The following is a 26,199-nucleotide window of genomic DNA, read 5'->3' on the forward strand; positions in this document are numbered from 1 at the left end:
GCCATTTCTGACCTTCTCAAGCTAAGTTGACTGTCGGAAGCATGACTGTGAAGTGGAAAGAGAAAGAACAAAATGATGGACTAGGCAGGCCAAATGTTGACCAACAGGAACTATCGAGCATTGAAGATGATGATGTTTGTTGTTTAAAGGGGCCCAACAGCCAGGTCATCGGCCTCTAATGGTAACAGATGAACGAAACAAAAATTAAAACTTCAAAATTTATCCTTGACTAGAATCTAAAACGAAAGGTGACGAAAAAATTATAGTGAAACGAAAACAATCAGTGGATCTAATTCACAAGCCCTGAATTACTGAGATGATGCATTATTATCTAAAGGGGCCCAAAATCCAGGTCACCAGCCCCTCATAATGGTACTAATCATTGGGAGGCAGAACCATGGTGTTCCTTCTATAGTGGTACTAATCACAGGTTAATGTAGACTCATGGTATTTCTCTAATGCTCGTACTAATCACATGAAATTTAGACCTGTTGTATGTCGCACACAATGGCATCACTCACAGGTAACACAAACCCATGGTCTTTCGCACATAAAGGTACTACTCACAAGCAACACAGACCCGCAGTGCTCCGCACATAGTGGAACTAATCACGGGCATTGGTATTCCCGTGGTGACCCTCATCAAGTTGAACTAATCGTAGGCAATGTTTTCTCATGGTGTTGCTCACACAGTGCTACTAATCATAGGCAATGGTCCCACAGTGTATAACACATTATGGTAACAACCACAGGTAATACAAACCCATGGTATTCATCACATAATGGAACTACTCTCAGGTAACGCACACCCATGGTTTTCGCACATACTGGTACTTACCACGGGTGCCAGCCAAACCTGTGGTTTTTCTTACATAGTGGTATTAATCACAGGCAACGTTCACCCAGGGTGTTTCTCGTAAAGTGGTACTACTCATAGGTAATGCAGATCCATTCTGAACCCAGGGGAACAGACACATTCCAGCACAGCGTTATGGCACAGGGACATTAGTTAGCACAGCCGAATGCCCGCTCCCCCACTTCGGTGGAATACACACGATTGTAGACCCTACTAACCACACAACCGTGGTGTTCCTCACATAAAGGCACTACTCATTGCTAACGTAGATCCATGGTGTTCATCTCATGGTGGTACTAACTGCAAGTAATGTCGATCCATGGTGTTCCTCACGTGATGGTACTAAATACAAGTAGTTTCATGGTTCTAATGTCATCATTCCTTGGTCACCCCATTTAGTCGCCTCTTATGACAGGCAGGGGATACCACGGGCGTATTTTTCATCTGCGTCCCCCGCCCACAGGGGGTCGAGCACTGAAGACGACACGGGAAAATTGCACATCATCATGAGATACTATCACCTGTGAATTCTGAACTGCCACTGGCATCATGACTGAGTGCTTGGTAATATGAGGCCTGGAGTTCAAGATTCATGCACTCGCCCATAAATCGAACAAGTGTTTCAGTTTTGTAGATATGAGGATAAGCTAATTTAAGGCATTATTTTATTTATTCGTGATAAGTGTGTACGACTTAGTGCGAATATCCTTGCATTAAAGACTGCGTGAGCGAGCGCGATTGTTGATTTAAACAAGTAGGCTATATCGATAGTGACGGTTTACTATTTGAAATCACGGCCTACCAGATATCAAAACTGATCCAGTGTATCCAGATACGGTAAAGTTTATTTTCTATAGTGAAGTTCTATTTGAATAAGTGTTATCTTCGAGTCTATTTGTGTAGTGGAGTAAATATCAGCCAAACGAGCACTTCAAAATTCTTTTAGTGTGGTAGCCATATTGCTCTGCTCTGCAACGTCTTTGAGGGTGTGTTCCTAATGCCAGGGAAGGACAATACCGAGAGCACAGGAGACAACACTCCGTGTGGAGAACGTGGAAAACAGATAACAGAGACCAGTGCTGCTGTGGGCTGTGATGGAAACTGTCATATGTGGTTTCACAAGGAGTGTTCTGGAGTTAATGCGGGTGACTTCGCGACTCTCAAAAAGCCTAGCACTACATTGCTATGGATGTGCAAGATATGCGAAGGCGATTTAATTATGTTAAGACATGGAAAAGAAGAATTAAAAGCAATATGGGAAGAAATAAGAAGTCTTAAGGAAAGCATCAAACAAACGGTTGCGGAGGAGATAAATAAAGCGATTCCTAGACAAGATGAAGAACATAAGAACAGTTCTAAAGGAACCAGTACTTCTGTTATAGTTCAGCATCCTCGAATCACTGCCAAGAAAGGATTGGCCTCGAAACCACCACAAGTGGAGTCAAATAGCCACGAGCAGAACATTCCAGTAATTGAAGACAAAGAAACATCATCTGATAACACCGAAGAGGGGACTTGGACGGAGGTTGTGAAGCGAAACCGGCACCGTAGACAGGTAATCATAGGTTCGAGAAAGGCTGATGAAACCAGCAACCTAAGAGCGGCTAATAGAACAGCCTGGTTGTACATAGGCAAACTTCATCAGAACACGGAGAGGGAGGATATTATTAAATTCCTTCGAGATAACAATATATCTGATGACATTATTTGTGACCAATTAGACACAAAAGGTACAAAGAAGGCGTTCCGAATTGGTATTGGATTTGACCACCTAGAAAAAGTAAATAACCCAGAATTCTGGCCAGGGAGGATTTTGGTGAGGAGGTATAATTTTCGACCCCATAACGGCTCGGGTACAATGCTCCCAACCAAATCCTGATAAGGACGATAACGTTTTGCCTACAACAAAGATTAAGCTACTATTATGGAATATTGAAGGACTGCTGAGCATGACAAACACACTAGAAGAGATGATACAGGAATTTGATGTAATAATCCTAGTGGAAACATTTTTAACGCATGCGTGGCAAACTAGTAGACATTATTCAACATTCGTCATGGCAGAAAAACCTCCAGTAGGGAGGCCCAAAGGAGGCATTGCATGTCTATTCACTGATCAATTCTCACCATTTAGTGTACAATACAGATCTACGAACGTTTTAGTAGTTCGAACCAAGCCGTGTGTATGTGTCTGTGTATATTTCCAGCCAGATTTCTCATCAACTGAGATTATTGAGGAAGTTAGTAAAGCTTTAACTGTGACTACTAGGGATGATGCCATTATCCTTGCCGGAGACCTAAATTGTCGCATCGATACAGAACATCGAAAATCAACAGAAGTTTTGGACTTCTTAGAAGAGGAAGGTCTTCAGTTGGTGAATGCCTCTGACATGAATACCTACATGTCTCATAATGGTGCTAGCAAAATAGATCTGGTGTTTATAAACTCTAAGTTTGTGCCGATCAAGCAGGAGGTTATTCTTGAGGCGCAACGGAAACACCTACCAGTTGCAACTTCCTTACAGCTGGAGAATAGGCCTAGTACGCTTGATACAGTTAGAGACCGTACAAAAATAAGTAGAAAAAGTAATCCGTCTCTTAACTGTGGTGAAGATAATCAAACGATACTTAACCTATTACAAGAGGGTAATCTTAATGAGGCTGCATTATATCTAGAAGTGCTGCTCCAGAATGCTACTCTACCAACAATACCTGTGGTCAGGAAATCTCAGCCCTGGTTCACCAAGGAATGCTATAAATGTCGTAGAGATATGCTGGAAGCATTACATACAGCCCGAAGAGAGAAAACAAAAGAATTCCTTGAAATATGTGCCAGCAAAAGGAGAGCATACAAACTACTACTAAAAGAAGCCAAAAATCATTATAGAGAGGAAGAAGAAAAGAAACTTATAGAACGTGCCAGTCTAGATCCTTACCTGGCTCTGAAGCCTAGACAACCGAAGTTCTCCAGGAACTTACCAATGGAAGTTTGGGAAAAGCACTTGAGTGCAGTGCTTCAAGAGAGAGACACACGACCTACTAATTATTTCGTGCCAGTTTTTCAAATAATCCCTGAAATTGACGAATTTTCAAATAATGAGGTTGTATCAACTATTACAGCATCTAAAGATAACAAGGCATGTGGCCCAGATCACATTTTTAATGAACATCTTAAAGCTGCTCTCCCAAAATTGGGTGAATCCATCACTCACCTAATGAATGAATGCTTGCGGCAAGGTAGGATACCAGACAACTGGAGAAAATCTACTATTAAAATGCTATATATAGGCAAAGGTGATACCGCAGATCCCAACTCATATAGAGGAATAGCGCTAGAATGTACTCTACTAAAGACTAACTTCATTAGTAGGTAAACGTCTCAAACTGGTGGAAAATAATCTACCGGAGTCGCAATTCGGATTTAGAAAAGGAAAATCAACGACTTTAGCTATCCGCTGTCTCCAGAATGACATAGAAGAAGCCTTAAAGAAACCAGGGGGTAAATTGCATGCCATCTTTATAGATTATTCGAAAGCTTTTGACACCATAAGCAGAACCATACTGTTAGAAAAATTGGAGAGTATCATTGGTAGTACGAACTATCTTATACCGCTGATTAGGAACTTACTGCTCAACAATTCAATAGAAGTAGATGATGGCATTACCAAATCTATTATTTTGGAACAAACAACCGGGGTATTACAGGGAGACCCGTTAAGTCCATTATTATTCATCATTGCGACAGCAGACATAGTAGATTTGGTAAACCAGGAAAGCGTCAAACTATTAATGTACGCTGATGATATGGTCTTAACATCAACGTCAGAGAAGGAACTCCAGGATTCATTCAACCAAATAGTAGGCTGGATAAATAAAAATGAGCTCAAACTGAATGTAGAAAAAACAGTTTCCATGACGTTTAGAAGAGGGGTGCCTCATGGAATCTTCTATTATGAAGACCAAGAACTTAAGTCCGTAAAGCATTTTAAATACTTGGGTGTAATTTTTCAAACCCAAGGTAATGTTTTCACCCTCCATCTCATGGACCGTCTAAATGCATCTATGAAAGCAATATCCGACATTAAGCATCTGAGAAACTTGTCATTAGAAATGGCCATAAAACTCTTTCATCTAAAAATCAGCCCTATAGCAACATATGGCTTGGAAAACATTTGGGAACATTTGAGTATGAAACAGTTAGATAAAATCGAGAAGTTGAAGGTAATCTACTTGAAACGGGCTCTGTGCCTCTCCAAATATTCTCTTTCCCGGCTCGTGTATGAGCTATCCAGAGAGGGATTTTATGTGGAAGAGCTAAGGTTACAGTTGTTACTTCCAGCAACAACACCCTATATACATCTGCTTCGAGACCTACGATCGAAGAAGGCTGACATCTGGGAAGATTTCTACTCCACCGATGCCATGCTAAATCGCGAGTGCGTTCAAGGTGGATATGAACTGCGACACCTGCTGACAAGGTTCTTCGTTTATGGGTTCCATTATAAACTGTGTAATATAAAGCGTTATCATGAACCAGGTTTGAACTGTGTATGTTTAAGATGTGGTGCACACTGTACTAGGTACCATGTTTTAAATTGTAAACAGCGATCAGAATCACTGGTGAAATTTTGCAAAGAAGATTAATGTTTTATATAGTAATTCTTTGCACATTGTGCGCATTAAATAAATTATTATAAATCGAACACTTCACTGATGAACACTAAGAATCGCATTCGGTAGTGTAAAGAACACCGCCACTGATCCGACGACAGGAGACACGTGATTCGGAGTGAAGAATCATACTTTACCATGTAGCAGTCAGATGGGAGGGTTTGAGTGTGACTAATAGCAGGCAAACAATACAAGTCACCTGTACAGTGCCCACAGTGAAATTTGGCAGATGTGGGGTGATGGTGTAGGGGTGTTTTTCGTGGAAGGGACTTGTCTTCTTGTAATATTACAGAGCACATTTAAGACAAAAGGATTAAAGACATTCTGACCAGTTGTCAAAGAGCAGTTTGGAGATGATCACTGTGTTTTTCAGCTCCATACAACAGAACTTAGTTTATTCACAAGTGGTTTGTGGATACGATTCTGGAAATGGACTGAACAGTCCAGAGACTGATCTCAAACCTATTTAACACCACCGGGATGAAGTATAACATGGACTTCCTTCCAGACCCCAACAACTCACATCAATAACTACACTTGTTACAGCACTGCAGGAAGAATGAGCTGCTATTCCCCAGGGAGATGTTTTGACACCTGGTAGACAATCTCTCCCACAGAGTATAAAATGTAAAAGGCCCCATATGAATGTCCACTACTAAGCAGTATATATGATGAAAATCTAGGGGACATTTAAGTAGGTGTCCAGATACTCTTGATCAGTGTAATGCATGAAAGAATGTACCAAATTTTAGATTATTTTGATGCAGTGACAAAAATATCTCGTGATATACAGAATGAGACTAAATAGCACTAGGATTTAGACTGAACTAGGCATTTATGGTATATTAGCCATGGAGTAACCGGTAGTGAAGTTGTAAAGGGCCTTTCTTGAGTAACATGCCTCACGGTCTGCTTATCAGCATTGCAGTCACAACATGGTGAAAAACGTTTTTTCCTTTATGCAGGAGATCATCACAGACACCACAATTTGATCCAAATTTCTTGAGGGGGATTGAATCTAGGTACCTTCATGATACATGGAATTCCAGAACATTTGGACCATGAAGGGAAATAGTCTCTATTCATTGAGACCACTTACTCAGGTGCAAGTTGGCAGCTATAAGATTCTCTGTCACACAAAGCAGAGAGCCTTGAAATAATTATTTTTTTTTAAAATGTAGTAGAATTGCTCCACTGATAGTTAACTGTATCTTTTGGAAATAAAATCATCATCATTTTACAGTTCCAGTTTCCCGGGTACTGTTGGCGAGCCTCTTTCATTCTATTGTTAATGACGTCTTCCAGTGTCTTTCCCCGATCTGCAATGCCCATCTTTATGATGTCCATCCAGTGGGTTCTTGGTCTTCCCACCATCTGTTTTCCTGCCACATGTCTCTCAAAGTTTACATAAGGTATCCTTGTTGGCTCCATCCTCATTACATGCCCAAACCACCTCAATCTGGACATGCCGACCCAATCTAGCAAAGTCTCAATCCCAGCTTCCTTTCTAACAATGTAATTCCGTAACTTGTCCAGTTTGGTTTTTTGAATTATGGACCTCAGGAACTTCATCTCAGATGCCTGTAACCTTGATGAGTCTTTCTTAGTGAGGGTACAGTTTTCTATACCATAGCTTAAGACTGGTATGAAGTACTGATTGAACATCACCAGCTTTGATTTTGTTAGTACTTTGAGATCCCAGCGGAGTGTTCTTTCTTGCTGGTAAAAGTGGGAGCTCTTCTGCACTCTATTGCCACCTCCTTTGTGGCTAGATATTACAATGCCGAGGTATGTGAAGATTTTCACACTTTCTAGTGAGTGGTTTCCTAGCATGATGTTCACTGATTGTCCCTCTCTGTTTACTGCCCATCACTAACGTTTTGGGTTTGCTTATCTTGAGAGTGAATTCCTGGAACTTACCCTTCCATTCATCGAGTCTCAACTGTAGTTGTTTCTCAGTTTCTGCCCAGATCAAAATTGCATTTAGTTCACCAGAGGTTTTCTTCATATTCTTCATTATGTCATCCATGATGGTGATAATAATGGGGACAGTGCACTGCCTTGCTGGACTCCACTTTTGGTCTGGAACCAGGATGAATGTCTTGTCACCCAATTGCACACAGTTGGTAGAGTACTCATACAGCATCTGAACTTTTCTCACCAGTCCTTCTGGCACATTCCTTTTTCTCAGGCATTCCCGTATCTTCTCTCTTGCAGTGCTGTCATATGCCTTCTCAATATCAAGGAAAACCATACACAGATCTTTGCCTTTTTCTCAATTTTTCTCCATTAACATATGGATACTGAAGATTAGGCCTGTTGTGGACCTGTTAGGCCTGAAACCATACTGTTCCTCTCCTAACTGTGGCTCGAAGATAAAATAAAATATCCTTCAAAATTAGATTTTCTTGGTATAATCATCTTGTTCTTCTAGATATTGTAATAAAAAGGAGCAAGGAAGAGCAATTCTAGTAATATCTAATGTGTTTCTTTCACTGTTCCTGTCTTTCTATAAATATATGACTTGTTCTTCTAATAACATGACAAAAATATCACTCGACTCAATTTACACAGCTAGGTTGTACAGAACATACACCAATTTATTTCTGTGGGTTAGTTATTCTCTTCAGATACTTCAATGCTCTAACATAATTTTCATGTAATTAAGAGTTTTCTTTTGTGAATTCTACAGTGCAGTATGAACTAATCAGAAAAAAAATAAAATAAAAAAAAACAACTTTTCAGAATTTCACAATGGTTGGTAGCACATTGCTTATTCTTAGATCCTGCACACACTATGCATCTTTGGACTGTTATTGATAATCGATCTGTGCGACAACTGCTTTAGGACAAAAGTGCATTTATTTTGATGTGTCAGTTTTGAAGAATTTTGAGATTTCCTAATGCGATTAGTAATACAGTTGAACCTGCCATAACAAACACCTTTACTCAGCAGACACATCCCTATAGACATTTTTCTACAGAACCAATTTTATTTTGCTTAAGACATGTTAAATAAGCCTCTTTTAGGAAGACACCTCGAACCCAGGGTCTCATCCACTTGTCTCAAGTGAACGCATTACACGTTCCAGGATATATATATATTTACAATGGGCTATGTCATCCTTTCTTTCAAAAACTATTCTGCAGACATACAGGAATTCCTATTGAACATTTGTACTACTTCCATACTTCCAGTCCAAGAAAATAGAGAAAGATGTACATATGAATGCTGTAGTAGCTGTGAAGTTAGTTCCTCTGTACAGGCCTCTTTCCCAACCGTTTGTAATGGTCGTCTGGTGTTCCGATTATTGTACATTCCGAGAATTCTAGTTGCCCAGGAATGCTGCAGTTTCTCTGTTACACCTGCTGCATGTTCTGCGTACAGGATTTTTCTCAACATGTCGGGATTAGAAAACGTTTTCCTTTATTAATTACACTGTTATTGTCAGAGTTGCTTCACCTTTGTGACTTTTTCCTGTGCTGATTCACCCAGCTATTGTTAAAATGGCCAATCCTGAGTCATGTGTAGTGAGAAAAAATAATGTAGCAATCGCTCAGGAAATTGGAGAGATATTTGTCAACAAAACAAAACAAAACAATGTTCATGACAACATCAGTATCTGTTTTGGATAAAGCTACAGTTCCTATCTTGGAAAATATGACTTGATTCCTCCTCACGTGTATGTTCCATTCCATTATTAAGGAAAAAGAAAATTCTTCTACCAAGACTTCAGTTTAAACAGTGTATCTCCCTATCTTGTGTAATTTTTTTAGAGGTGAATTTTAAATGTACTTTTCTTCTTGGGATGTATGTGTACGAACAGCATAAGAAAAGTTTCATTCCATCAGGCTCAGCTTTATTTATTACATATATCTGTTTTATAAATAAGAAGGGCCCATACAAAATTTTACCTAGTATTACATTTTGGGAATAATCAATAAAATAAATAAATACATAAATAAATTAAATAAACTCAACTGCATTTCACTTATACCTGCAAATTTTATTTTATACGTCGAGTTCCCAGGCCGAAGGCTGGTCTGATCCTCAACAGTTCTACTATCAGCTATCACAGATGGCCTAGGCATCACTGAAGAGGCATACTAGGGAAATGAGTGAAGCAGATTCCTTTTGCTTTCCTCACCGAGCCAGAAGTTGCAATTATGTATCATTCTGCCAAGCCCATTGAAGTGGATGCACCAACCGAGCCAACGAACATTTTTACACCATTCATAACAAGGACAAGGAATGGCACTACTAACATTGCTCACACCGCAGTTACTTTCATGTCGTCAAAGTCAACGTCAAGAGTAAGATATGCCAATAAAAGAAAAATGTGTTCTAGGTCATACCAGAAGACACAGTGTACCTGTAAACACTAGGTCTTGCCATCAAAGGCAATGTCACTATATGACCAAACAGTATTGTTGTATACAGTTTCATTCAAAACATAAGACATAATTACGTACTACAATCTTAATTCAGTACAGAAACAAATAATGCAGTCTACTCAACAACATGCACTTTCAAGATGCAATGTATTACAAATACTGTAGGCTATAGTAATTATTACAGGCTGACAAGTTATAAATCACATCTACATCAATAAAAACACTTCCTGCAGACATATCACTTGATGCTTCAATTTTAAGATGTTTCTTCCATCCTGAAGTAGTCTTCATGACTGGTAACAGCATCATCTTTTACAGTACATAAACTAAATACCACATAACATATATATTTTTAATTCATGCCAAGACACGACATGAACTACTAAGACCTCGGATTTATACGCAAATTCTGCTAGTTTCTATCCAGAGGTATGAAAACGGTTAGGAAGTACATATTAAACAGTGATTAATTTTTTAATTATGTCCTTTGATAATGTATATATTTTGTCTTTTATAATACACCATCTTTTTCTTTCTTACTTCCACATTTATCTAGCATATTTCATCACAATTTGTTAATGGTCAAAATAAGGAAAAATCTCACATTTTATGTGCCCATTTCTTAAACTTAATATATTTACTGCATGTATTTTATTAATAATAATGTTACTGGTTTTACATCCCACTAACTACTTGTAAGTTTTTCAAAGATGCCAGAATCTTGTCCCAAAGGAAATCTTCAACATGCCAGTAACTGTACTAACATGAGGGTGACGTATATGAACACCTTCAAATACCACTGGACTGAGCTGGAATCAAACCTGAAAATTGAGCTCATTAGGCCAGTGCTCTACCGCATGAGCTCCTCATCCCATTACTATTGCTGTGAATGCTCTTGGAAATACAACCTCCTTGAAACAAGTAATGTCCCTGTCTTGAATTTTCAAATAAAATGTTATTACAAGACTACAGCCTCTTTTGACCTCAGGAATACTAAAAGAGTGAAGTGTGAACTCAAAACTTGTTTCTGTGAACTCTGGACACAATTTTCAATCAAATTTGCAATTAAGGGGACAGACTGGAGATAAACAGATATTTTATATAATGCATGGGTTTTCATGAAACCTTGTGGGAATGTCATGTATACAAAAGTGAGTTATCACAAAAATTTACTTCATATACAACTAATAATTTTTCCAAAAAATAATTTTTTGAAATCTTTTCTGAAATTTCTAATTCCATTTCTTCACGAAATTTAATTGAGATGTTAATGAAAATTTGGAATTAGGTAGATAACACTTCTTTAAAAAGCAATGTGTATTTTTCTGTACATAATTTATATAGGAGATTTATTGTACTAAAGTTTGTGTAATTTTTATGCTCTAAAATTTTGGATTTAAAGATCCCTACTACTTGAGAAAATTCTGCAATCAAACAATCCATACACAGGTTTCCTAATATAGCTGTGATACGTACACCATACAAATTTTACTACATTTGGCAGAATATTATGAGAGAAAAATGAGAAAATATAAAATTATAATTTGTGGGAAAATGAATGCAAAGCATTTCAGCAGTGTGCAGGCTGGCAAACAAAGCATTATTAAAGTGATAAATTGTTTGAAATCGATGGAATAATTTTGTGACAAGAAAGAAAAACTTAATCCTTACATTTTCAGCCATAAAATTTGTTTCACCAAAAAAAACCAAAATATTGATTTTTATCTCCAGACTGTCCCCTTAAGCTTCAGTGTATCTCCCTACCTTGTGTATGTTTTTAAAGGTGAATTTTCAATGTACTTTTCTACTAAATGTGCATACATTAGCATTTTTTGAATCATAATTAAACATATATTTTAATACAGCATATAATTTACAACTTATTTCTGCAGGATGGACTTACACAAAAAAATCTTTAAAATGAAAAAATACTGACTGTGCCCGGTTAGCTTGTGTGGGGGTTTGGCTCTGAATTGAATAGGGGCTAAATGTAACCCTACATAAGACACTGGAGTGGGGGACCTCAACCCCGACACGGTGTGTCCCACATGCCTGACAGAGGAAGTTCCTGTAGATATGCAAGACAGGTGTGAATAAGGCAATGCAAAATAAGCACCTGCGGATCAACTGAGGTCAAGAGAAAAACAGTCAGCGGTCTCAAAGGCGGAAGAAGAATCTCATTTCTCAACGGCTGAGAGGGCAGAAGAACCTAGTGGAGTCAACCACGAAAAGAATCATTTCAGACTAGCAAGCTGATCTTACTTTGGAATGTCATTCCTACCCTTGAAACACACAATTTCAATTGCAGAATGGAAAAGCCACTGAAAAAAGCACTACCGCAGGTGGCAGCTTGGAAGAGAAATCCACCACTGCGTTATGCAATGCATCGCTACCTAGGGTTCTGGGGAGTCGTAACCTCTGCAATAAGGACGAGTCGGAGCATCCTTGGAATCCTTCTAGACTTAAGTTTAAACAGAAGTTTCTTGCAGGCACTTTGAATGTAAATTCTTTGTTGAAGGTTGCTAAACAGAAGAAATTAGAACTACTTCTAGACAGAAATGAAATTAAAATCTTAGCAGTACAAGAGACAAGATTTTTGGACGAGAATGTGACAAACAAAAGATTATCGAATCTTTAAAGGTAAATGTGCGATTAAAATTATGAAAGGAATGCCACACTTGGGAACAGCCTTTTATGTCCATAAAAGATTTATAGACAATGTAATTGAATACAAATCCTGCTCAGAAATAAAAAATATACTTTATTAACTGTCGTGCACCAATAAAGACAACAAAAAGAACCCAAATAAAGTAGAGGAATTTTGGACACTCCTGGATGATGAATGATCTAAAATTCCAAAATCAAATGTGGTAATCTTGGAGATTTCAATGCCCAAGTAGGAAGAGAGATAGACCAATAGTGGGAGAATATGCTGTACACCAAAGAACAAACATCAATGGAATGAGATTAATTACTATCTATAAAAACTTTCAACTGAAGTTAATGTCAACTTTCTTCAAGAACTTGCCAAGGAAAGCTGACATGGATTTGGAGAAATCCATTGCTGGATGAATTTCAAATGGATCATGTAGTTATATCCATAAGAAACATGAAAGAAATTATGTCACGGTAGTAAGAAGCAGAGAATTTGATGCCAATCACTACTTGTCTAAAATCAAACTAAAATTCTTACCCAACAGAAATCACAGAAGAGGGGAAAGAATAAACAAATATAACACAAATAGACTTCAAATTTCACAAGAAACATTGGAAACATTTCAGGAAGAAATAAAAGTATCTCATCATAGGAAGTGGCAAGATTTATCTAAAGAAATAACCAATGCAGCCAGAAAACATGAGCTAGTCAGACCTAAAAAGAAATCTTGGTGGAATCAAATATGTGAAAATGCATTACAAGAGAGAATAAAGCCCCAGGGGCTCTGAACTTTGGAGCGTGGGTTGGCGACCACGCGGCCCTCAGCTGAGTCCTGGCATTGCTTCCACTTACTTGTGCCAGGCTCCTCACTTTCAACTATCCTATCCGACCTCCCCTGGTCAACTCTTGTTCTTTTCCGACCCCGACGCTATTAGGTTTGCGAGGGCTAGGGAGTCTTTCATTTTCACGCCCTTCGTGGCCCTTGTCTTACTTTGGCCGATATCTTCGTTTTTCGAAGTGTCGGATCCCTTCCATTTTTCCCTCTGATTAGTGTTATATAGAGGATGGTTGCGCAGTTGTACTTCCTCTTAAAACAATAATCACCACCAGAGAGAATAAATTAATAAAGTTCATTTCTGTCCGTATTGAACTAAGATTACAACATTTTATCCGACTCGTTGGCTGAATGGTCAGCATACTGGCCTTCGGTTCAGAGGGTCCCGGGTTCAATTCCCGGCTGGGTCGGGGATTTTAACCTTCATTGGTTAATTCCAATTGCCTGGGGGCTGGGTGTTTGTGCTGTCCCCAACATCCCTGCAACTCACACACCACTTATAACACTATCCTCCACCACAATAACACGCAGTTACCTACACATGGCAGACGCTGCCCACCCTCAATGGAGGGTCTGCCTTACAAGGGCTGCACTCGGCTAGAAATAGCCAAGGTGGACCCAAAAACTTTTAATAAAACGTTGTAAGAGAGAATAAAACAATGGAAAAAGTGGAAATCCTCTGGAAAGACTGAGCACTATGACCAATTCAAACAGCAAAGGAAAGACACTGCTAGAATAATAAGGGGAGTTAAAAGATCTTTCGAAAAATCACAACTTATTGACCTGCAAGCTTTGTTAAAAGTAACTCTCGAAACTTCTACCAAACTTTTAAGAGTCAATTTAAGGGGTATCAAGCCCCTAGCATATGCTTCAAAGATGACAATGGTAGACTTCGCCTAAGCAATGCTGAAAATTGTGAAATACTTGTGAAGCACTCTGCTCAACTTTCAAACTGACCTGAACCCAACCAAAAGTTGGAATTCTCTCAAACAACTGAAAATCTGGAAGAAGATAGACCACCCAGTGCTGAAGAAATTAAAGTAGTAATTAACAATCTGAAAAATAATAAAGCTAGTGGGGAAGACTCTATAACAGCTGAACTTTTGAAATGGTCTCAATCAAAAATCATTGAAGACTGTCTTCGAGGATATTTGGAGAACAGAGAGGATAATTTATAATACATGAGAAATTTATTTTAACTCAACCTATTCAATACAGTACGAGATGTTAACACATTAGTTAAACATTGTTAAAAATCGTTGAGACATGTTTCGCCCCTTCTGTGGGGCATCATCAGTCCATCTCGTACTGTATTGAATAGGTTGAGTTAAAATAAATTTCTCATTTATTATAAATTAAGTTACTTTCAATACAGAAAAAATGATTTTCATTACTTGTAAGAACAGAGAGGATTCCAGAAGAATGGAAAGTGGCTCTAATACACACAATGCATAAAAAAGGAGACAAATAAAAGGTTGATAACTATAGAAGTATTCTCAAAAATATTGCTGAATAGAGTAGAAACATTACTTCACAAGCAACTGGGTGAGTATCAAGCTGGATTTCAAAAAGGTAGATCTTGTTCAGAACAAATATTTAACTTAAAATCCATAATTCGCCTTAGGATATTGAATTCAAAGGACATTGTTGTGACTTTTGTAGATTTTAAAATGGCGTTTGACTCGGTTGATAGAGAAATCATAGATAAAACAATTCGTGAATTTGGAGTGAAAACTAAATTGGCAAACGTAATACGTGAAACACTGACACAATTTCAAAGGTGAAACTTATGGGTGAGATATCAAAACCTATTAAGATAAATACAGGGACTGTTTGTCACCCCTTCTATTCATCTATGTTCTAGAGAAAATTGTAAGAACTTGGAATGTAAAGCTTAAAGAACATAACATTTTGCTGGTAACTTTGGGGAGAAAAAACAAAGGCATTGAAATAAAATTCCCTAGTATTTGCAGACTATTTTGCTATATTGTCAGAAAACCTAGCAAGTGCAACAACACAAATCAATCTTTTGGAAGAAACAGCCAACAAGACAGGCTTGAGAATCTCCATAGAAAAAACAAAATTTATTACAAACATCAAGAATGATCCAAAATTTTTGACAACAGATATTGGTCCAGTGGAAAGAGTAACGAAATTCAAATATCTGGAAGAAATAATTCAAGAAAATGGTTCAGACAAATCTGCAGTAGAAGAAAGGGCACACAAGATGGAAAGAGCATATGGTATCACAAAGAATTTGGAACAAAAAGTGTCTATCTAAAAAAACTTAAAATAAGGCACTACACTACACGTGTGAAACTAGAATGCCTATATGCAAATGAATGCCTGGTACTAAACTATAGATTAGATAAATCTGAGGCACTAGAAAGGAGAATCAGGAGGAAAATCTTAGGCCCTGAGAAAACAACAGAAGTGTGGAAATTAAGATCTAATGATGAAATATACAGGAACATAGAAAACACAACAGAAACCATAAGAAAAAGGGGATTGGAATTTTTTGGAAATATTTACAGAATGGATGATTCCAGATTAACAAAAAGGAATTTCAAGTATCTTTGGGACAAAAAAGGTAACAACTAGCTGGATTCAAGAAGTAAAGAAATATTTAGAAAGGAAATAATATAAGAGAAGAAGCAACTATGGACAGAGAGATTTTTAGAAAGAGGGTAGTAAGTATGGAAGGATTCCAAGGAAGACTGTGAACAAGAAACCTGGTGCGAAGTGGTCCGAGGACAGAAAGAAACAGCATAGTGAAAGGATGAAAGAATATTGGAAAGAATGGAAGAGAAAACAACAAGGATAAAGAACTGAATTGAAATTGGCACGTGGTCCTTAGCAGGCACCATCGGAAGGAAGAAAAAATAATGAAAACAGTATAAAATGATTGATGACTAAGATTATGGGGCTATACATCTAGGTCACACAATTGTATTATATTTGTAGTCAGTTAGAGACCATTCAAAACAGGCTCCATAAATCCCATAAATGCTTAAGTACAAACTGAACCATCATTATGTATAAATCCAATCACTGTGAAGTTGCAATTGCACAGAACTGTTTCTCCAACTCTGCAACAGATGGCTCTACTTCTGTTTCAACCATTATCTGCTGAAGCCACTGCTGCACCTGGGGAGACTGCTCACTGCTAGAGTTCAGTCGAGGTGGTGTTACCTACAGAACAGCACAAATATAAAATTTCATTATTTTAAAAATTAAATGAAGGAAATAAATAATAATGATAAAAGTTTAATATTACTTCAACTACTACTGGCTTTAAGAGATGCTGGAATACTAGAATTTTGCCCTATGGGTGTCTTATAATGCCAGAACTATGACAAAGAGGTCTCACATTTAAATATTCTTATTGCCTACTGATTGTATCTGGATCTGTTCTCATCCTTCAGAGCAGAATCTGAGCACCAAACTACACTACTGGTCAGTCAGTAAGTGATGTAGATCTACCAGTCATTATAAAGGGGACATAGAAAAACTGATACAATAATAAAATACCTGAAATAAAATCAGCAATTCTGGATTCTACAGCAAATAATCAATAGCGAGATTCACTACGTATTACAATCTATGTTTCATGATTATGAACACTGGAATCACAGTCAGAATCAGATGTAGGACTGACAGAGGAAGAACTGCTTCTATGAAGATGATACACTTAGGCCAGTGTTCATAGTCGGCGACTTATTTCTCCGAGAACGACTTACCAAAGTTGTACTTATTCGTGAAGTCCACTTAAACGTTTCTCCTATTCATAGACGCTGGTCAAGTTCTACTTGATAAAGCGTTACTTAGATGTAGACACTCACCACAATTAAGCTGAACTTTATAGTAGGAGAAAGAGCAAAGCCATTATCGCAACAGTTGAATATATGAGTCATCCTTCAAACATGGCCAACTAGATCTACGCTGTGCTCTTTATTTCGAGTTTATTTCTTTATTTATTTGTCCTTTTGCCTGTTCCAATTATAACCTCCTCTGAGGCTGACTGTAGTAACTTTTTCTTATATGGATACAGGTATCAGACGCAAGCATTTTACTTCCGTTGAAAAGGAGGTTTTTAAGGATATTTTATTGAAACAATCTCAAATTACAGAGAATAAAAAGACGAACACAGTATCTTCTAAGCAAAAGGAAGATGCTTGATTAAGTATTGATGAAGAATTCAATTCCTCAATACATACTGTAGAAAATGTAAGTAATGTTCTTATACTGGTAAAATCACAGGCAAACAAGAAGCTGCAATAGTGGAGGAACAGCCTTGTTGGTTTCTTTTTGCCAGATCTGGTTCTACCTTTGGGAGTGTGACCTCCAAAAGGGTGTTTATATGAAAATGGAACCTCCTTTTGAATTCCACTTCACTGTAGAATTCAAAAGGGTACATAACATTTTGCAAGTATTGCTTTAGAGCATTACTTTCTCCTACCAGTTCCTCAAAATCATCCATTTCATAGGTTAAGATGCGAAATAAATCAAGGGTCCCTTTGACTTGAAGTTCAAATTTCATCACATAAGTAGCACTTGAATGACTATGAAGTACAATTAATTCAACTTCATAAAGTTATGACTTATGAAGTATATCACTACTAAGTAGGACTTATTTGTGCTGGAATCTTGAATAAAGTCGAGATTTAAGTTCGACTTGAATGTAAATATTACTTATTGCAACTATGAATACTGGCCTTACAGTACTATATGCTGTTGCAACCTGAGGATGGGAAGTTGCTAGGGATTGAAATATGGGCTCTTTCTGCAGCTAGAGAGAGGGTCAGTCATCTAGCACAGTATCCAGCCAACAGCTGGGTCTATTTGGAATAAAAGCCTCTCCATCATTTTCTGTCATTCCATCACATCTCTGCCAACATTCTGTCCCAGTCTTCTCCTGTCTTCTTAACACAATCTTCCACTACCTTGAGTGACCCCCTCGGTCTCTTGACACTCACTTCCATCTCGTACCTCCTTTTAGGTATCTTTGAGGCCTCGATTTGCATAACAATTATCTACTTTCTCTTGTTAAGGTTCCTCGTTATGTACTTTCCTCATTTTCACATTTTTTACTCTGTCTATTCTTCTCCTACTCCTCAAGAATTTCATTCCATTTGACTGTATTTTGCTAATAGTTCATTACCTCTGATATACAGATGAAAATTAGAACACAACAGGGGTGGTATACTGTATAATTAGCTTTTTTTCCCAAGTATAACCTTGCTTCAAATCAAGCTTCTAACACTATGAAGAAATGCATATGCCCATATTCCTCGTTCAGATTTCTTAGTGGTTTCTACTGTCTTCCCCTATTATACTTCCTATGTATTTGAAACTTTCCACTATCATCACTTCCTCTCCTCCAAGTAGTGTATCTACTGGTGGTCTGTCTTTCATTCTTTCTTTCTTTCTTTCTTTCAGTCATCAGGAATTCACTTTTCTTCACATTTAATTTCATCCCATACTGTTCCACTGCTTCTAGCCACGCATTCAGCTGTTCATGTACATCTTCCTCTTTATCACCCTACACCAGAGGTGGTCATCACTAGTGTGAATCTCAGGAGAGATGGTAAATTATAATATGCAATTTCACACAAACAAGTTTTTCTGTTCCTACAAGTCAAAAAACAAAAGAATTATACACAGAAAAATAATTTACTTTCCTTGCAGCATCTTCAATTGCTTATTTTGCCTCAGAGATCCTTCAAAGAAAACTACTTTTGATAGCAGATTTCAAAACATGTCTGATTTTTCCACCAGGAGAGCACTAAGAATCCTTGTACTCATATTGGTCAAAAGACAGTGTGATTCATGTGAACAATACTGAATATTCGCTCAGTTGAAGAACTGCTGCGAGGTATCACTAAAATAACAAGCATCACTTGAGGAAGAACTGAAATTTAATGTTTCCAGAAACCTTTCAGGCTCAAAATTTTTAGCCCATGCTACATCCATTGTTTCACAGTTTGAAATGTCTTCATTTAATGGATATGCTTGGTAAGAATCAAATTCCACTCCCAATTAGTTTTGCTTAGTGCTCTTAATTCTGTTTTGAAACAATTCAACAAAAAAGCACTGATGAAAACGAAGTAGTTGGTCTCAATGAAATATTCACTACTTCTGCATGCTTCACTGCAGTCATGAAAAGGGATTTTATCCAAAATGTAGCTGCATGCTGCAGTGAAGAAATTTCTTACCGATTTGAAGAACAGTCTGTCATTTCCAGATAAAATACCAGCCTCACTTCCTCGCTTTACATGTTGTCTTGTTGTAACTCCAGTTGCAAGATTGTAGTCATCTTTCTGACAACTCCTGCTACTGAACTTTATCAAGTAATGCATTTCAAACTTACTTCTAACTTCTTTCCAATCTTCACCTCTCACAACCTCACCAATAAATCCATCAACAATCCGTTACCGTATCTGGCCACGGTATGTATTTAGGAATCTCCTACTTGCAACATGATATTGCACCTTGTGAAAACAGGGAGTGTGTTTTTTAAAAATAAGTGGAGTTTAGTGGCATCATTTTCCATTGCTGCTTTCACTACAAGAAATTTGCTACTGCTGGTTTCTTCTGATTCGACTTCTTCACCAACTTGAAACAAAAATTTCAACAGTTTCCACTGTTCTTATACCCTGTTTATTAACCAGTGAGAGAAAACCATCATGTTTCAACATTTTGTGGATATTGAGCTCAGTTCCATTCATATTCTATTACATCTTCAATAGTTTTTTCTTTTTAAGCTTCTTTCAAGGAATAAATTTATGTTTACTAACAATGTCTTCATGTTTGCACTTACCTCCAATGTTTTAGTAGCCTTCTGCACAACTAACAAGGAAACCCTTTCATCTGATCTGACAGATTTGGTACGATGACTTCAGTAGGAATGTTTTACTCAACCATATCAAAATTAGATGCTCAATTGTATATTTAGCACCTATTGCGGGGTGTCAAACTTTGCTCATTTGAGCACCGCATAGACAGGAGTGAGATGCAGGAAGCAGGTAGACATGGTGTAACTGGCCAGTTCATCTGTCATGCTCTCACTCTTTCACACACATTACCTCCCTAGCATCGACTATCGCTGCCACTCCATGCGGTAAAAGGGACTGTACAGTCCTGCATATACATACATACATACATAAATAAATATAAATAAATAAATAAATAAATAAATAAATAAATAAATAAATAAATAAATAAATAAATAAATAAATAAATAAACAAACATTTGCACTGTAATTAGTGTCAACTTAATAATAATAATAACAACAACAACAACAACAACAACATACATACATACATACATACATACATACATACATACATACATACATACATTATCATTATAGACTGTTATGCCTTTCAGCGTTCAGTCTGCAAGCCTCTGAGAATTTACTAAACATCGCCACAATCCTCGATTTGCAACTAGTGTTGTGGCCTCATTTAGTTCTATACCTCTTATCTTTAAATCGTTAGAAACAGAGTCCAACCATCGTCCTCTTGGTCTCCCTCTACTTCTCTTACCCTCCATAACAGAGTCCATTATTCTCCTAGGTAACCTATCCTCCTCCATTCGCCTCAAATGACCCCACCACCGAAGCCGGTTTATGCGTACAGCTTCATCCATCGAGTTCATTCCTAAATTAGCCTTTATCTCCTCATTCAGAGTTCCCTCCTGCCATTGTTCCCACCTGTTTGTACCAGCAATCATTCTTGCTACTTTCATGTCTGTTACTTCTAACTTATGAATAAGATATCCTGAGTCCACCCAGCTTTCGCTCCCGTAAAGCAAAGTTGGTCTGAAAATAGACCGATGTAAAGATAGTTTTGTCTGAGAGCTGACTTCCTTCTTACAGAATACTGCTGATCGCAACTGCGAGCTCACTGCATTAGCTTTACAACACCTTGATTCAACCTCTCTTACTATATTACCATCCTGGGAAAACATACAACCTAAATACTTGAACTTATCGACCTGTTCTAGCTTTGTATCACCAATCTGACATTCAATTCTGTTGAATTTCTTACCTACTGACATCAATTTAGTCTTCGAGAGGCTAATTTTCATACCATACTCATAGCACTTATTTTCAAGTTCCAAGATGTTAGACTGCAGGCTTTCGGCACAGTCTGCCATTAAGACCAAGTCGTCAGCATAGGCCAAACTGCTTACTACATTTCCACCTAAATGAATCCCTCCCTGCCATTTTATACCTTTCAGCATATGATCCATGTAAACTACAAACAGCAAAGGTGAAAGATTACAGCCTTGTCTAACTCCTGTAAGTACCCTGAACCAAGAACTCATTCTACCATCAATTCTCACTGAAGCCCAATTGTCAACATAAATGCCTTTGATTGATTTTAATAATCTACCTTTAATTCCATAGTCCCCCAGTATAGCGAACATCTTTTCCCTCGGTATCCTGTCATATGCTTTCTCTAGATCTACGAAACATAAACACAACTGCCTATTCCTCTCGTAGCATTTTTCAATTACCTGGCGCATACTGAAAATCTGATCCTGACAGCCTCTCTGTGGTCTGAAACCACACTGGTTTTCATCCAACTTCCTCTCAACGACTGATCGCACCCTTCTTTCCAAGATGCCAGTGAATACTTTGCCTGGTATACTAATCAATGAGATACCTCGATAGTTATTGCAATCCTTCCTGTTCCCTTGCTTATAGATAGGTGCAATTACTGCTTTTGTCCAATCTGAAGGTACCTTACCAACACTCCACGCTAATTTTACTACCCTATGAAGCCATTTCATCCCTGCCTTCCCACTATACTTCACCATTTCAGGTCTAATTTCATCTATTCCTGCTGCCTTATGACAATGGAGTTTATTTACTATCCTTTCCACTTCCTCAAGCATAATTTCACCAACATCATTTTCCTCCTCCCCATGAGCTTGGCTGTTTGCAACACCACCAGGATGATTTCCTTTTACATTGAGTAGATGTTTAAAATATTCCCTTCACCTCTCCAGTGATTCCCTGGGATCTATTATGAGTTCACCTGAATTACTGAAAACACTGTTCATTTCCTTTTTCCCTCCCTTCATAAGATTCTTTATTACTGTCCAGAAAGGTTTCCCTGCTGCTTGACCTAGCCTTTCCAGGTTATTACCAAAACCTTCCCAAGACTTCTTTTTGGATTAAACAACTATTTGTTTCGCTCAGTTTCTTTCATCTACGTACCAATCCCTGTCTGCCTCGGCCCTTGTTTGGAGCCATTTCTGATAAGCCTTCTTTTTACGTTTTCATGCTGCTCTCACTTCATCATTCCACCAAGATGTTCACCTTTTCCCATCTTTACACACAGTTGTTCCTAGGCATTCCCTTGCTGTTTCTACTACAGCATCCCTGTATGCCACCCATTCACTTTCTATATCCTGAACCTGCTTACTGTGTACTGTTAGAAACTTCTCACTAATCATATCCATGTACTTCTGTCTAATTTCCTCGTCCTGGAGATTTTCTACCCTTATTCGTTTGCAGACAGATTTCACTTTCTCTATCCTAGGCCTAGAGATACTTAGTTCACTACAGATCAGATAGTGGTCTGTATCATCGAAAAATCCCCGAAAAACTCGTACATTTCTAAAAGATTTCCTGAAGTCAAAGTCTGTTAAGATATAGTCTATTATGGATCTGGTACCCCTAGCCTCCCATGTGTAGCGGTGAATAGCCTTATGCTTGAAGAATGTATTCGTAACAGATAAACCCATACTAGCACAGAAGTCCAGCAAACGCTTCCCATTCCCATTAGCTTCCATATCTTCCCCACATTTACCAATCACCCTTTCGTATCCTTCAGTTCTATTCCCAGCTCTCGCATTGAAATCGCCCATTAGCACTATTCTATCCTTGCTGTTCACCCTGACCACGATGTCACTCAATGCTTCATAAAACTTGTCAACTTCATCCTCATCTGCACCCTCACATGGTGAATACACGGACACAATTCTTGTCCTAATTCCTCCCACTGACAAATCTACCCACATCATTCGCTCATTTACGTGCCTAACCGAAACTATGTTGCGTGCAATGGTATTCCTGATAAACAGCCCTACCCCATACTCTGCCCTTCCCTTTCTAACACCCGTCAATTACACTTTATAATCACCTCTCTCTTCCTCCTTATCTCCCCTTACCCGAATATCACTTACTCCTAGCACATCCAGATGCATCCTCTTTGCTGACTCAGCCAGTTCTACCTTCTTTCTTCCATAAGCCCCATTAATATTGATAGCTCCCCATCGAATTCCATTTCGTTCGCCAAGTTGTTTCCAAGGAGTCCCTCGCCTGTCAAATGGGAGTGGGACTCCATTACTCCCATAGGTCCGAGGCTTGCTTAAAGTGTTTTGAGCTCGGTAAATTCATGAAGCAGGATGCTGCCCTACTTGCACATAGTCCAAGTGAGGATCTCTCCTCTAACGGGTTATGGACCACCGGTGAATTGTATAGTCCTAGCCGCCTGAGCACAAGGAGGGCCACGACTCAGAATATGTCCGAGATGCCCACTCCCATTCCATAGCAACTGGTATCCCGACTCTCAGGACCACTTACTAGGCCACTCAGCCGTTGCCCATGGTTCACGAACAAGGACGTGACTACAGTAACCCACAAACATGAACCATAAATAAATAAATAAATGAATGAATAAACAAACAAACAAACAAACAAACAAACAAACGTGGTCTTCCCCCTTGTGTTTGTTAAACGAATATGCGCAGAAACTTGCTGCATTTCTCAAAAGCCAGATCAGCTTCTGCATTGCTTATAGCAGTTTTCTGCCAGTCTTCTTCGGCAAATAATGCCATAAGACTTTGAGCAATGTTCCTGTCATTAGATAACAGGATGCAGACATTCATTGTGATATCTGTTCATACTTAAAAATAACCATAGTCACGAGTAAACATTAACGGCACGTAATTATGCACATACACATTGTGTATCATGTAACAACTTGATTACCAATTGCAATTATAAACACATCCAGTTCATGTCGCACGGTCATAAAGACGGAGTATTTCCATGAATACTGCAAAATATTGCATTGAGGGCCGCATGGTCCTGTTCGCCTTGTGGAGAGGCAGCGATTGCCGAGGCTAAGAAGGTTTTGTGGTAGTGTGCGCGTGCGCAAGAGAGAAAGAGAAGGAGTGAGAATGTGGCAGATGAACTGGCCAACTGTGCTGCCTCTACCTGCTTCCTGTTGCTCACTCCGGTCTATGTGGTGCTCAAATGAGCAAACTTTGATACCCCCAAACAAGTAGAAAACATGCAATAAGGCATCTAATTTTGATATGGCTGAATAAAATATTCCTACTGAATTCATCGTACGAAATCTCAATCAGATCAGAGACTTACAGATGAAAGAGTTTCCTTGTAAGTTAAGTAGGTGACAAATATAGCTTTGTGTAACTATTGAAGGATTCTGCTGTTTCAAAAATGCTGATACTCCCTTAAATTTACCTACAATTGTATTTGCAATGTCACAACCAAATAATAAACATTCCACCAAAGCAAGCAGTAGAGTAACAATGGATACAAGTTGCAGTCACTGTTATCATTACTACCATCAGTAGACAATGAGTAAGGTGAATTTTGAAGACTGTTGACTATTTCAGATACTGCTGATTCAAACATGTTTCTCAGTATTGCAGCTCTTGATAAGGTAAAAATGGGTCCACCTATTCAATACACGGCTAATGACAGATATAACTGTATTTTCATAATTAGTTATATTATTATCACAATATATAACTACGTAATATACAATTCCACATCCATAGAGTAACGTAGAAATAACAGCTTGGTACGCTATTATTTTTGCGCAGATATTTCGATCTCTGTTCTGGAATACATGATGTGAGAGATGTCCAAAGGTCTCATGGGGCAGCCTGTATTCTGTTTTACATGTCCTTCTCAGAGGAAAAGTGGGCTGAGAGAATACTCCCAAGGCACGAGAAGTGCTCCACCCTTTCCGGAGCTGTGCCAGATATGGTGATATCAAAATCTGGGGGGTGGTTTCAGGAGCATGCTGAGTAAGCATTTTGGTCTTCTGAATGTTGTCAGGCCAAAACGTTCATAAGCCCTGTTGAAGCAGATGACAGATTGTAGAAGCTCTTCTGGTTTGTGGGCTGAAGAAGCATTCTCATCTGCACACTGCAATTCTGTAACCCGGGTGGAATAGGTTAATCTTTTGGAGTGAAGTCTGGCTTGGTTGAAAAGCCCCCCCACACCATACCAATATTTAATTTCCACAGCTGTGTTGTTTGCAGGCGTTGTCTAATAAAGCATAGCTGCCAGGTACAGGGCGAAAGGTGTAGGTGCAACTACACATCCTTGCTTGAGTCCATTTGTGACTGGAAATTCTTTTGAGATATCATTCGATACGGTACCTGACCAACCATACCATCATGGAGAGCTTCGATCAGACCAACAAAATGCTCAGGGCAGAGCGCCTCAAAACCATCCACATAGCGTTTCGAGGAACCATATCAAAGGCCTTCTCAAGGTCACAGAACACTAAGAACAGAGGTGTCATTTGTTCTCTGCACTTCTCCTGGAGTTGTCTTGTGCTGAAGATCATTAGAATTATACCACCAGATGCATGAAACCCACAATAGGATTCAGACCTCTCAGAAACACCTGAAGTCAATCCAGGAAGATTCTAGCACACATTTTTCCAGCTATGGAGAGCAGGGATATGCCACAGTAGTTTCCACAGGTACTGCGATCACCTTTCTTG

At 38.5% G+C, this 26,199-nt stretch overlaps 1 protein-coding gene across 2 annotated transcripts in view; it reads right to left on the minus strand.

Annotated features, from left to right (window-relative positions):
- Positions 1 to 9,375: 9,375 nt before the first annotated feature.
- LOC136884559 (uncharacterized) overlaps positions 9,376 to 26,199 on the minus strand; it is a 144,927-nt gene continuing 128,103 nt past the window's right edge. For both annotated transcript variants that reach the window (XM_067156818.2, XM_067156828.2), the window contains one exon: positions 9,376 to 16,605. In XM_067156818.2, the coding sequence (XP_067012919.1) occupies positions 16,462 to 16,605 (144 nt within the window). In that variant the 3' untranslated portion in view covers positions 9,376 to 16,461. The remainder of the gene's footprint in view (positions 16,606 to 26,199) is intronic.

This window comes from Anabrus simplex, chromosome 1, assembly GCF_040414725.1.
Source record: "Anabrus simplex isolate iqAnaSimp1 chromosome 1, ASM4041472v1, whole genome shotgun sequence".
In the NCBI taxonomy this organism is placed as follows: domain Eukaryota; kingdom Metazoa; phylum Arthropoda; class Insecta; order Orthoptera; family Tettigoniidae; genus Anabrus; species Anabrus simplex.